Genomic DNA, 13,331 nt, shown 5'->3' on the forward strand with positions numbered 1-13,331 from the left:
GTTGCTGTTTTAACGTACCACAGTGTTTTATTGACTGAATTAAAAAAAAATTTTTTTTTTGTCTAATGAAAAATTGTTTATGTGGAATCGCTTGTTGTAGAGTTGCTATTTTTCCCTTGATCAAACCTGTAATGCCCTTATCACTGATAAAAAAAAAAAAATATATATATATATATATATATATATATTAAAAAGAAAAATTGACATAGAATGAGAAATAACTGTGAATTGAACTCATGATATTTTATGCATGTAGACTTTTATGATTTTAATGTTGTTTCATATTGCACTACAAATGAAAACTAAACCTCTAGCATCGTCTCTACTAGGGCTTTACTCTGATTTAGAACATCCTTCCTGTTCCCCAGTGACCTCTGTAACATTTAAAACCATCCACAAAACCGGTTTCAGAAGTGTGTACCGTTTATAAACTCTGTTCTTTACAAGAAAAGTAGCAAGTAAAGGAAGTTGCTTTGCACCTTTCATTTCTTGCTGGTCTTTAAAGGGAAAACTCAGAGGGTCCCAGAAGCTGAAAGACTTTATCAAGCAGTTGTTGTACCAACATTTGTTCTGGTTTGGGACTGTTGGATTTCAAATAGTCGAAGGAAACTTTCTTCACAACTTGATTACAAAACACAACGGTTTTGTGGTGCGAGTTGTAGCTTCTGACGAATATTTGCTAATAGGAAATCAGAAATGGCTGTTTTGAAATTAACTTGGAATGAGAGTTGTTGTTTAGAGACTTGATTTTGTTTAAAACAAGAAGTCAGTCTTATTGGGAAGGCTTTTCCAAGCTTGTTTATTGTTACCCGACCAGGAACATACCATTTTTAGATTGTCAATTATTGGCTGATATGGTCAAACATTTCTGTTTCACATTGAGCTCTAATTTCAATCACCCTCAGAATGGCTGAATTATGTTCTAATCAGTGGAAGAAGAAAAAAAGATGAATGAAAAATGTTACAGTGATTAATAATATGAGTACTTTGTGGTATTATGAGTCAGTTTTCCCTACATAAAGTCTATCACATATCTCAGAAACACTATATCACATTTTCAGTTGAAGCTGAATACTTTTATGTACTGTTATCAGAAGTTTTTTTTTTTCTTTGGTAACATCCTTTTATGGCAGTTTTTATCTCACTCTTTTTGTCTTCTTTTTCTTTTTTGTTCTTGTTGTTGCTTGAAGGTTGCCATGTAAGCAATGATCATAATGAAACCCCGATTGGTTTCATGAAAGATATGTTGTAGTTACAGTAGACAACCTAACTACAACAAAATGCATAAATGACACTTCTATGCATGAGGTTTGAAGAAAATCACTGTTCAACAGAACACTGTATTGTTATTTTTTTGGTCTTCCATTTTCTTAAGTAAACGTGGAGATAATTTGGGAAAATAATATTTGTATATAGCGCATGTAATGTCATTCAAGTGTTACAATCATACAGAAAAGGTTCTTACTGTATGTACTGTATTCAGTGTTTTCATTCATATGTAGTTTGACTGCTATCTCAAACACTGTGTGTATCAAAACAGCAACCCCAAAAGCAGAGGTCAATATTTCATACACACCACATTATGCTTTCAGATGTAGCCATATTAAATAAATGGCCAGTGAGGGCATGAGGTCATAACGCAGAGGCTGATGTGACATCACCTCTTCTATAGTGCTCCAACAGCTGCCTTACCTCCTTTCACCAGTATACGTAAAAGTTCAGTAGTCTCCCCATGACACCCATCAGATCACATCCTCTCTCTAGTTTTACTGATGTGTTATTAAGAATGACGGTACTAAAGATTATATAAATGGCAATGTTATCAAATGATGATCCAGTGTTCTGTATTTGATGATAAAATGTATGAAAAAAAATAAACATTTATGCTATACATTTGCGAAGTTCAGATTTCGGTGTCATGCGTATGTATTATTTTGCATTATGACATCAATTTTTGTGTGTCAGTAAAAAATGTTTTTTTTTTTTTACGGTAGAAAATATTCACCTTAAAATTATGCAGCATTAATGTCTATATAAAATAATACAAATATAAAAAATGTGGTAGCCAAGTATTTAAATAAAGAAATATTAAATATATACAGTGTGTGTGTGTGTGTGTGTATATATATATATATATATATATATATAATTTGTTTTATTTTTTATTATTAAAATGGAGCAACAGTGCAGCATCCAAACAACATTGGAGCCCATTGACTTTCAATATGGAAAAAAAAAAGACTTCAAAATATCTTCTTTTGTGTTTTACATAACTACTAAAGTCCTACAGATGAGGGTAAGTACATGACGGAATGATGACGGAATGTTCATTTTGAATAAACTGACCCTTCGAAGCTCTGCATGGATGCACACTCTAAAAAATGCTGGGTTAAATATAACCCAGCGCTGGGTTAAAAAGGGACAAACCCAGCTATTGGGTTGTTTTAACCCAGCGGTTGGGTTCAAAACATCCCAACCGCTGGGTCAAAACATCCCAACCGCTGGGTCAAAACATCCCAACCGCTGGGTCAAAACAACCCAATAGCTGGGTCAAAACATCCCAACCGCTGGGTCAAAACATCCCAAAAGCAATTGTTTTGGCTTAGAAATTTGTCTGATCTAGTTATGCTTTTTATATTGTTTCATATTGATTAAAATAATTTTAAAGGGATAGTCCACCCAAAAATGAACATCCAAACCTGTATGAATTTCTTTTTTTTTTTTTAGATATTCTGAATAAAGTGGATAACCAAACACTTGCTGGTACCCACTGACTTCTGTATTTTGCATACTATGGGAGTCGGTGGGGACCAGCAACTGTTTGGTTACCCACATTCTTCTAAATATTTATGTTCAAGAGAAGAAAAAATTTCATACAGGTTTTGCACAACTTTATATGTAAATAATGGCAAGTTTTTCACTTTTGGGTGAACTATCACTTTAATCAGGCCACTTAAGCCCTCATCTCACGTGTGTACATCATTTAAAACATTTCAAATTTCTTGATGTGGAAAAAGCTGCTTTTAAAAACTCAGAATGGTGCTTTGCGCCATTTTATATTCATTTCTTGCTAAACCAATAAACCTGCAAACTGCAGCTTTGGAAAAAAACCAAACTGAGAGTTTCTTTCTATTTGTCATACAGCGCAAATGTCACGCTGGTTGTCCTAAATGTGAGGACTTAATGTCAGTTATTTATATGGTTTTAAGGCATGGGCAAAAGAGCTAAGTCTTGTTGCACCTCGCACAACCACAATCCCCAGAGTTCATCAGTCTTTCTACAGCCTCATCACTTTTCCCTTTCTTCCTCTCTTCCTCATCTGTCTGCATGGGGTCTCTGAGTGTTTGATACCTTCAGTGGCAACAGAAAATCTGAGTTAAAATGAATCGTCATAATCACGCCTTCAAAACCATATCACACTCCCCGGCCTACCTATGGTTTACATTTGCAATGAATGACTACTACAGCCATTTTTGCAATGAGGACATGAAATCACCACAGTGCTTTTTATTAGTCACATCCACGGTTAAACAAAATAGGTAGGCCTAATTAAGATGTATGTCCAACAGAAAAGGCTGTGTTTTCGATGAGAGCACCCTGATTTATTTTGCTGGCAGTTTTCCTTCGCACTGCAGCAGCAGTTAGGGTTAGTGTAGGTCTGGTTTGTATCAGCGCGAGGCAGAGCGCGCGGCGGAAACTGACGCGTCTGTGGTCGGCCGGTTTTGTGAGCGCGCGTTACCGAGGTTTCAGTTTTGCTGCGCTTTAAGGAGCGCGCACCTGTCCTCAGTGATTTATTACTGCTGGTGAGCGAGACACGACTCTGTAGCGCGGCCTAATCTGTCTGCAATGAATACAGTCAGATAATAAAAGTGAGAAGAAGTATTGCATTTAATGTTAATTTTATTATAGAAACACCTCGGCTGGCTCTGGACGCATTTACTGGTAAGTCCTATACGGTTTATTTGGAAGATAATGGCGCTAATGGCAGTGAACTGACAAAATCAGTTTACTGTCATTAGTTTTTAAAATAGGTTTAGGTTTTACCATGACATTTTCACTTAATACCCCTAAAACCACCTGTCCTCACAGCAATACCTAAACTTTAAATTATATCATATATAAATATGTATCTTTGAAAATTGGATTAAAATATACTTTTTGATGAGTTTCAGTGTCCCTACACACCGTTAGATATTTATGAAGCATTTTAAAACATTATGTAATATCAAAGTCTTCATGCTTAAGATCTTCTTTCTACATCCACTTGCTTATAAGATCACAAAGGGTCTGGAGAAGTTAAAAAAATTATCATTTGAAGTGATCACACAAACTGTAAAGAAATTGTTTTGCGGTTTTTTCCTTCCATTTGTACTTGCAATACCAGAATCACCAAATTGTGCATTTAATACACCTGTGATGTAAAAAAATATATAGCTTTTTTCAACACTGTAAGATGTCACTGTAAGATTTTCTTTCTGTGGTAAAACAAAAATAGACAAAAAATCTATTTGAAATGGCTAGATTTGCGTTTTATTGAACTTTAAAAATTCAATATTTGTTTTAAGATCTGTAGTCTGTTTTTGCCCCAGTTCACAAAGTTTCTCTGTTTGTGAGTTAATATTTAGAATTTCATATATTAATATTTCATGATTAAATGGATAATCAACATGACCAAGACCTAAAAGATTTACTACAACAATCATGACTGTTTCACTTAAATAGTACATTGAGCATTTAATGAACTCTTATAAGCAATACATTGTATGTTACACAGACGTTTACGTAATATAATATTTTTTTTCTTATTACGCTGTTAAATATTTAATTTTTGGTACACCAGATACAGCCATTAAAGAGTTATTTTCATTTTATAAATAAGCAATATCAAGTCATTTATATTTCAAAATCTAAACCTATTTTTAAACATGGATCTATTTATTACATGACATCATAAAACAAGAGTAGACCATAGAAGGTGCTATAGAAATTTCTATATTCATATTTAAATATAGCTCATCTCCACTGCAACTCAAAGTAATATCTAATTCATTTCATAAAGTGATTGTAAATGATGGGGGTTAAGCGTTTTAACAGGAATACGCTGTCATGAAGTTGCTCTGATTATCATTTGAGAATCTTTGACTTGCAAGATGAGAACACATTTCCGTTTAGTATCCTGAGTTTGTATTTCATAAATTATCAACAACAACAAAAAATCTTCATCCTTTTATTCGGGAAATGCATTTTTGCCCTCAAGAAGGCTGTTGCTTGCAAAATTGGGAGTCATTTATACTTACTCAGAGCAAAGCCATGCAGAGAGATATAGGAAAAAATATTTTAGACTCTTAAGAGAATCTGTGCATCCCCTGACAAAAATAAATAAATAAAATCATTTATTATTTATTTTTAATTATATCAAAATTAGTTACTAGTGCACGACATTTAATCCTCATTTAAATCAATACATATATTATGCTGAGATTTAATATGCATCATGTCCCTGTATATATGGTTGTCATATATTTTCGTCTCTCCATATTTAGTCCTGCAGGACTATCTTCTCTGTTGCTAGCTCTCTGTTCATTATGCCTCGTTCGTTTCTGGTGAAAAAGAGCAGGAAGGGAGGCTTTCGTTCCTCTCTTCCCATCGCTGACGTGCCCTATCTAGGCCTGGTGGGCTGGTCTGTGCCCATAAAAGTGGCTACACTGCCAGAGGAATCAGGCCAAGAGATACAACCATATTCTCCAATCATGCAGCAAAACAGTACACACAGCAGTCTCAATAATGACTGGAAAACAGGTACGTTAATCAACAAAATTAATTTTTAATACATGAGGAAGTTCCTTTTTATTTTTTGTATAGCCATGGGCAAAACACCTCACAATTTTCAGATCTTCTCATGTGTTTAACACTCATTCTTCATTGGGTTTCTGCAGATCCAGCAGGTTTCCGGTATGGCCCTCCTCCATCTCCAATGCACTGGTTACCAGTCAACTCTAGAGACATAGCAGACATACAAGGGCTCAACAGCAGAGACAGTTCAATGGACTGTTCTCTGATGAGTCCTCGGAGGGATTCGGGCCCAAAACATTGCAGCTTATGTGGCAAGGTATGCCTTTTTGTGTCCAAAAAAAAAAGTATATTCTTATGTAACACTGAAACAAATGAAACACTGAAGCAAACTGTCTTCAGGCCATTTTTGGAAGATTTGTTTAAAATACAAATCCACTCGTTTGACCAGCTCCTCCAGTCCATAAATCTTGCTCACCAAGAAATAGAAGACAAAACATTTTCCTTGAGTAGCACTTTAATTATATTTCACTTTATTTTGGTCTCAAGCCTTTCTATGACAGGGGGGAAAGAAACTTTTCCCTTCCTGAGTCGTTCTTTAAAGTTCTGGTTTTAATTTTTTCCATTAGGTTTTCTCCTCTCTCACTCGTCTGGAGTCTCACGTGTACAGATTGCATGGTAGTCATCATGGACGGTCTCTGGTATTCCGGGACAGCAGAGACCCCGTAATGCCATGCAGGGTAAAGGTACGACCATTAGTTTGCAAATTTTATTTTTTTGCCTAGAGTATGCCTTTATCTTTGCCAATTCCAACTTTGTTTCTCATCTGTAGTATGCAGTTTAGTATGCGTTTTTACCTTTTTTGTAAGCAATTATTTTTATGAATAAATATGTATATGAGTATACAAAAATGACAGTTTTCTAAGTGAAATATTATACAATATATATATATATATATATATATATTTACACTGTATAATATTTTTATTGTAAAACATTTTTGTATGCTGATTTTTGGTTGTAATTTTTTGAAGTTATTTTTAAATTGTCATTGCATTTGTTCATTTTGAATTTCAGGAACGAACATTTGAGTGCAAGGAATGTGGGAAGGTATTCAAACGCTCATCCACTCTGTCCACTCACCTCCTGATCCACTCGGACACGAGGCCATATCCCTGCCAATACTGTGGCAAGAGATTCCACCAGAAATCCGACATGAAGAAACACACCTTCATACACACCGGTGAGACTTACAGAGATTTGAAACTTTGAATAGGATGGAATCATTTAGATTTTGGTTTATTATCAGAACCTTACAAAATAACAGTAATGTGTTAATAACAGTAAAGTATACTGCATTTCATTTACCATATATTGAGTGCATGTGTTTTGATTGCTCCTCATTTGGCAAGGTTTATTTTGTGATTTGTTCAGGAGAAAAGCCGCATGTGTGTAAAGTGTGTGGTAAAGCCTTCAGTCAGAGCTCCAACCTGATCACACACAGCAGAAAACACTACAGACCCTTCAGCTGAACACACTTTCTTCGAGGAGGATCCCAACCAAGACCTCTGTGAATGTACATAAGTTAGCTTTAAACACAAAAAGTATTATAAATTATCAAGTGCAGAGTTTTTAAACCAAGTCATTTATTCCCGCAGCAGTGCGTAAGAGCGTTACGTGTGAGATGTAAACGAAAGTGTCATCATAGCTGTACATCAGTAATAAATGAATGCAAAGAAAAAGAGAGTGCACAATTAAATGCAATGTTGAATCATATAGATGGATCCGGTGATACAGAAATTAGTCAAGCAGCAGTGCAGCTGATGGCCGCAGGTTCATTTGAGTCACTGCAAAACGAGTTTGTTTATAGCTGTTCACACAAGTTTAACCTGTGCATAAATACACAGAAAGCAACAATCCGATATCACCAAGTTTTCACAGTTTTTTCTTCTAAAGCCCATCGATTTGAATGCCATTTTAAAACTTCACCATGACAAGTAAAAGACATTCAAAGCTTTATTGTTTTGCAGTTGCTATTAAGACTGTACATCTGTCAAACAAAAAGAACGATGATTTATTAGTTGGGCTTTATCCAGCTCATCAGCCTTCTCTCAGGACTTCACATTATTGGGATCTGGAAAAAGTGCTTTAGGTGAGTGAAATGCAACCAGTAAAAATGTACAAATGACTGTAAAGCAGGAGCTCTTAAGACTGTGTAGTAGACCTATTAGGAGTCAGAGATTCATAAACCATAAATTATGGCTGTAATTGCATACAGCCATAATGAAGTGCAATGGCTGACACTCACCTGCAAAGCAGCCCTCAACACATGGACCATCTGAGGGCAGACAAACCTCAGTTGAACACAAAATAAATCTGACAAATCCCCAAAAAAAAACACATTAAGTTACATGTCAAATTAAATTTGACTAGATGACATCTATATTTCTAAGCACTTTCAGAGCTGCTTTTTACCTCCTCGTCTGTCTGCAGATTGGCATCTTCAGACAGGAACTGGAATGTAGTGATTGTGAATCGTCTAAGATGATTGATCAGGGCCTCTGCAGGTGTAGCAAGAGGCTTGTGGGTTGGGGTCTGGTCAAGGAAATTTGGCCACCTAAAGTCAAAAAGGTTGAAATTAATATTTTTAATGTTTTTATTTTAAATGTTGAAAACAGTTGTGCTGCTTAATATTTTTGTTGAAAGCATTAAACCATTCAAAGTTTGGGGTAAGATTTAAAAAAAAAACTACTTAATCAGCAAGGATGCATTAAATGAATTAAGTGACAGTATAAAAAAATGGAAGAAAAAAAAGCACAAACCCATCTCGTACCCATCATAAATAAGGATCCAGGCATATTTTGCAGAGCGTGGGTATGCAACACAGTAATGCACCAGCAGCATAGCAGTGGGGTCTGGAGGATTTAGCAGATGCACTTCCAGGTAAAGGGGTTTTCCCAGCAGCATATGCAGGGGCTGGTGGTATTGTGGGTAATAATCATTGTAGTGTTCATCTGAATGAAAAGAGGTTGTAGTTAATGCACAAAATCTGATAAATCACTTTTTTTGGGTTGCAAAAGTCATCAAATGCCTCGATTTTCTTGAACATGTTAACATTTCACTTGGAAAAATGGTTTATATTTTTCAACAAACTGTAAGAGAAGACTCAGCTAGGTTTTATATGAAGAAAATGTTTTAAACCTTTTGCAATCCTGAGTTTTTTGCAAACTCCAAACACCCCCTGAGCTTTGATAGAAGGTCTGAGGCAGGGGCTTTTCACCAGATAACCCACACTTACCACAGATCCAGGTAAATAGCAACACTCAACCAGTAGCCTGGGACAACAGGGAACATGGAGTCTCAGCATGGTGCTTGGCTCTTTGTGCATCAGTGTAACTGTATTTTCATGAGTACCTTACAGGCGACTCTCTAGTGATGGTGCCATAATTTAGACTGAGGGGCTGCACTCCATTCAGGATCTCCACCATACAGATGACCGTTTTACCCACCTCCTAGAGACAGTTCAGTTAGACGTGCACGCAAACTTGCTCTCAGATACACACCTATTGCAATGAATCTACTCACAAATCTGTGCACCCCACATTCATCCAGAGGGATCTTGAAGAGGGCCATGTCAGCAGTGACTTTTTGGGGTGTGCAAGAGCTGTCGCCAGCAGTGACAAAGCTGGCGGGGGACAGGGGCGGATCAGCGGCGGATGAGTGAACCGAGAAAACAAAATGCCGATCCATTGTGCATTCTGATTGGGAAACACAAAATACACACATAGTTTTCTTGAAAATATTCTTGTTTGTTTCTGATAAATAAATATTTAAGGCAAACTTTATACAAACAAAAACAATGTTGTAAAATTAAGCAAATACAGCTGTCCGTTTAACATGTTTTGTATAACTAATAAGTTGTAATTAATACCTTATCATTACATACACACAAGTAATCTGATAACATTTTGATTTAAGGTTTATTTGTGGTTTAAGTTATCTGCTCAAAAAACAATCAGGTGCTTTTCAAAACATTTACTGACAAAAATAGGTAACACTTTACTTGTAGTCTTTCTACATAATGCATTATAAAAAAAATATGCCTTTTATTGTACTGCATTCTATGGCCTAATGAATAATTGTAACCATATCTATAATACATTATAATACCTGTTACAACTGTATAAAGTATATTAAAGCACAAGGCAAATAACCAATTTCAGATGTAACAAGGAATTTGCTAATATAATAATGCATTTTAACTTTAATGCATTATAACATTTCATAAATAATTGTAATTAAACTAAGCATATGCTTTGGGAATGACCAGATGTGCAAGATTTGGGGGATTTGGTGCTTGATGTTCTGTACAAGGTCACCCGGACTCGTTTTCCCAAAGTTTTCTCATTTTCTGCTATTGTTGAATGACAACTCTTAATTTCCTCTAAAAGAGAAAGACTGGAAATTCTGGTTAGCTGCCTCGACTGCTGCAAAGAAACTTTTCGTTCAACGATGGAAACCTCCCCATGATCTTTCCATCAAACATTGGTTACATTCCTTACTGGAGATACTATATCTGGAACTGTCATCAGCACGGACCAACCATGCTAAACCGGTCACTTTGTCTATGTGGAAGAACTGTATATGTTCAGTTAGGGAGATCTTGGTCATTTAAACTATTTTCATTATTTTTGTTGCTATTCTGTTTATTTACCTGTATTGTACCTATTTTGGAATTCCTGATGTGCTGTGGTTTGGGTTAGGTTTGGGGGGTAGTAGTTGGTAGATACATTTTCTTATTTACTGTAATATATTTGCTACTTGTAAAAAAAAAAAAAAGACAAAAAAATTGCTACATTATGAATACCTTTATAATGCATTATACATAAAGGTTGCCAAATGTTCTTTATAATTGCAAGCATTGCTTTGAGATTTATTGTTAAATACTACACACAATTTTGAATTAAGGTTTATGATTCCATTTGAATTTAATAATTTGTCCAGCTCACCGTCCATGGGGTAATAACATGATTGGGTGTCTGTAGAATAACAGCAGCCTCTGTCGTGGCACTCTGATGATGATAACGCTCCAGATCCACAGACCAACTGCTGATCAGGTGCAACGTTGCACTCTGCACAACAAAAATGCAGTTTTTAAAAAGTTTTTTTTTTTAAGTCGCAATGTTTGAATCCACTCATTAGAAAGATTCATACTGTACCTTGACTGAACAAAGCCTGACACTCCAGCAATGACTCAACTGTGCGCCCTTTTGGTATCTGATATTTTAATATAATTCTGTACAGCCCATCCTGATTAACAGAAACAAATATTCATGAAATCAAAGTAGCCATACAACTTGCATAACAATGAATGACATCACAGACCTTCTGAGTCATGTGACAGGAAGAGTAAGGCAGGAGGATGTTGATGGTACCATCTTTACCCCTTTTTACAGAGTACCCACAATGACTTGGGGCTTCCAAAATAGGAACAGCTTCTGTTTTTATCCCATTGGAAGGGGCTGTGAAAGAAGTGTCAAATTTTAAGATATATTTTTTATTTAGTATATTAAAAGCCTGAACCTCAAACTCACCTTGTACAAAGAGGCCAGATGTTGGTCCAGGTGGCAGTTTTACGTTCATATGTTGGCTAGAACACAGCACCTGAAATTCAGGGGGTGGGTGAGCGGGTGTGGGTTTGGTTGTAAGGTGAGGAATGATTTGGTGCAAAGGTTTGATTGTAACAGGAGGAACTGTAGGTCGTGTGCCTATATCTCCAATGTAGTGACACTGAAGCTATAGGGTGAGAGAGATCCCAGAACCTGACATATAGAGAGATCACTGTGGAGGACTGAAGAGGTAAAAAAAAAAAGACCAAAAGCAGAGTGAGAAAGTGTCATACATGATACCTGTTAAACACTGGACAATATGCGGTGAGTAACCAAAAGCCATTCCTAACCCAACGCTAAACAACGTAATTTAAAAGAAAAAGTTTATTTATTGTCATTTTAATTATATTAAACTGACAGCCATATTTATTTAAACTCAAATTTATTCCACGTTTAATTTTGCAATGTTTTGCAAGGTTGTGAAAAGGTCTCATTACTAATACCAGTTACTTATTAAAACTCTACTAGCCAAGTCTACAAAACTGTAAAATGTTAATGTATTAATTTTGTAAAAAATCAATAATTAAAAAAAGAACACTATTTCATTATCAGTCATACATACAACATTATAAAGCCAGTTTTTGTAATTGTAAAATTTTAATATTAAACAATAAAAAAGTACCAGCTGCTTTTAATATATTTACTGAATTTATATACATTATCAATATATACTATGATACAATTACTAAACGTTCTTGATTATAATTACTTTTATATGAGATTTGTAAAAGCTATACACTTAAAGGGTTAATTCACCTAAAAATGACAATTCTGTCATTAATTACACACCCTCATGTCGTTCCAAACCCGTAAGACCTTCGTTCATCTTCGGAACACAAATTAAGATATTTTTTATCAAATCTGAGAGCTCTCTGACCCTCCATAGACCAATAGTATCCAGGATATATCTCCCATAGACTAGGGTGGCCATACGTGCCATTTTCCCAGGACGCGTCCTGGCCAGGATTTCTATATTGCCTAAAATATCTAGGGTTTGGCTTTGTTTGCGTGTGCAGACCGATCGGTGTATGACATCAAAGTACCATACAGACGGTTATGCTTTCGAAACGCTCTCGAGGTACTTTGATGTCAAACACTGATCGGTCTGAGCCGCACTGCTTTTAAGTCAAACGCACCTAATATGTACGCGTAATTAGGGATGGGCGGATCGATCCTTAAGTATCGATACTTTCGATACTGATGTTGTATCGAAAGGATCGATCCTCACATAAAAATATCGATTCTAAAGTGCTTTTTTTTTTAAACATTCATTTTATTTACTTATCAAGAAATTCGGTGCATAAAATAAGCTTCTAAGTGGAAAAATAGACTATATTAGCGAATAATTGTGTTGGATATGGAACCATTTCTCCTGCTCATCGGAACACACGCAAATGCTGAAAGACAGAACCAATCAATCACAGACAGCGTTCGCTGCTGACGCATGGCTCACAGTGCTTTTTCAAATAGGGCTGCGTTTCCCAAAAGCATCAGAAGCGTAAGTAGATCTTAAGAAACCATTGCCACATTATTACATTGTTACTATATATCAAATTAATTCTGAAAAATGCATCACGGTTTCCACACAAATATAAAGGAGCAATAATAATAATAAATGTTTCTTGAGCAGCAAATATTAGAATGATTTCTGAAGGATCATGTGACACTGAAGACTGGAGTAATGATGGTGAAAATACAGCTTTAACTTATCTACCCTTAAAGCATGCACACTTGTATGGTACTAATATGCTCACTTTTAGGGGTATAGTTGCACCTTTGAGGTTACTGCCCCATTAAAGGGCTAAAATATACAATTATAGTATTTTTTATTTCTAAAAGTAAAAACAAAAAATGCATATGAAATGTAAAAAA

The 13,331-nt window shown here is 35.6% G+C and overlaps 2 protein-coding genes across 2 annotated transcripts; one reads left to right on the forward strand and one right to left on the reverse strand.

Moving 5' to 3' along the window:
* Positions 1 to 5,517: 5,517 nt before the first annotated feature.
* Positions 5,518 to 7,440, forward strand: LOC107712231 (zinc finger protein Gfi-1b-like). Its single transcript, XM_016517408.1, has 5 exons — positions 5,518 to 5,799; positions 5,937 to 6,109; positions 6,420 to 6,536; positions 6,868 to 7,033; positions 7,225 to 7,440. Exons 1-5 carry the CDS (start codon positions 5,586 to 5,588, stop codon positions 7,320 to 7,322), a joined length of 768 nt encoding a protein of 255 aa, XP_016372894.1. The 5' UTR covers positions 5,518 to 5,585; the 3' UTR covers positions 7,323 to 7,440.
* Positions 7,441 to 8,024: 584 nt separating this feature from the next.
* LOC107712219 (zona pellucida sperm-binding protein 4-like) lies at positions 8,025 to 11,433 on the reverse strand. Its single transcript, XM_016517385.1, has 11 exons — positions 11,385 to 11,433; positions 11,176 to 11,312; positions 11,010 to 11,100; positions 10,800 to 10,922; positions 9,376 to 9,548; positions 9,205 to 9,302; positions 8,992 to 9,125; positions 8,624 to 8,804; positions 8,266 to 8,407; positions 8,229 to 8,230; positions 8,025 to 8,166 (listed from the first exon to the last, which is right to left on the reverse strand). The coding sequence occupies exons 1-11, from the start codon at positions 11,431 to 11,433 to the stop codon at positions 8,025 to 8,027; spliced, it is 1,272 nt and encodes a 423-aa protein (XP_016372871.1).
* Between the last annotated feature and the right edge of the window lie 1,898 nt (positions 11,434 to 13,331).

The sequence above is a fragment of the Sinocyclocheilus rhinocerous genome, unplaced genomic scaffold (assembly GCF_001515625.1).
Source record: "Sinocyclocheilus rhinocerous isolate Xijiao unplaced genomic scaffold, SAMN03320098_v1.1 scaffold508, whole genome shotgun sequence".
Lineage (NCBI taxonomy): Eukaryota > Metazoa > Chordata > Actinopteri > Cypriniformes > Cyprinidae > Sinocyclocheilus > Sinocyclocheilus rhinocerous.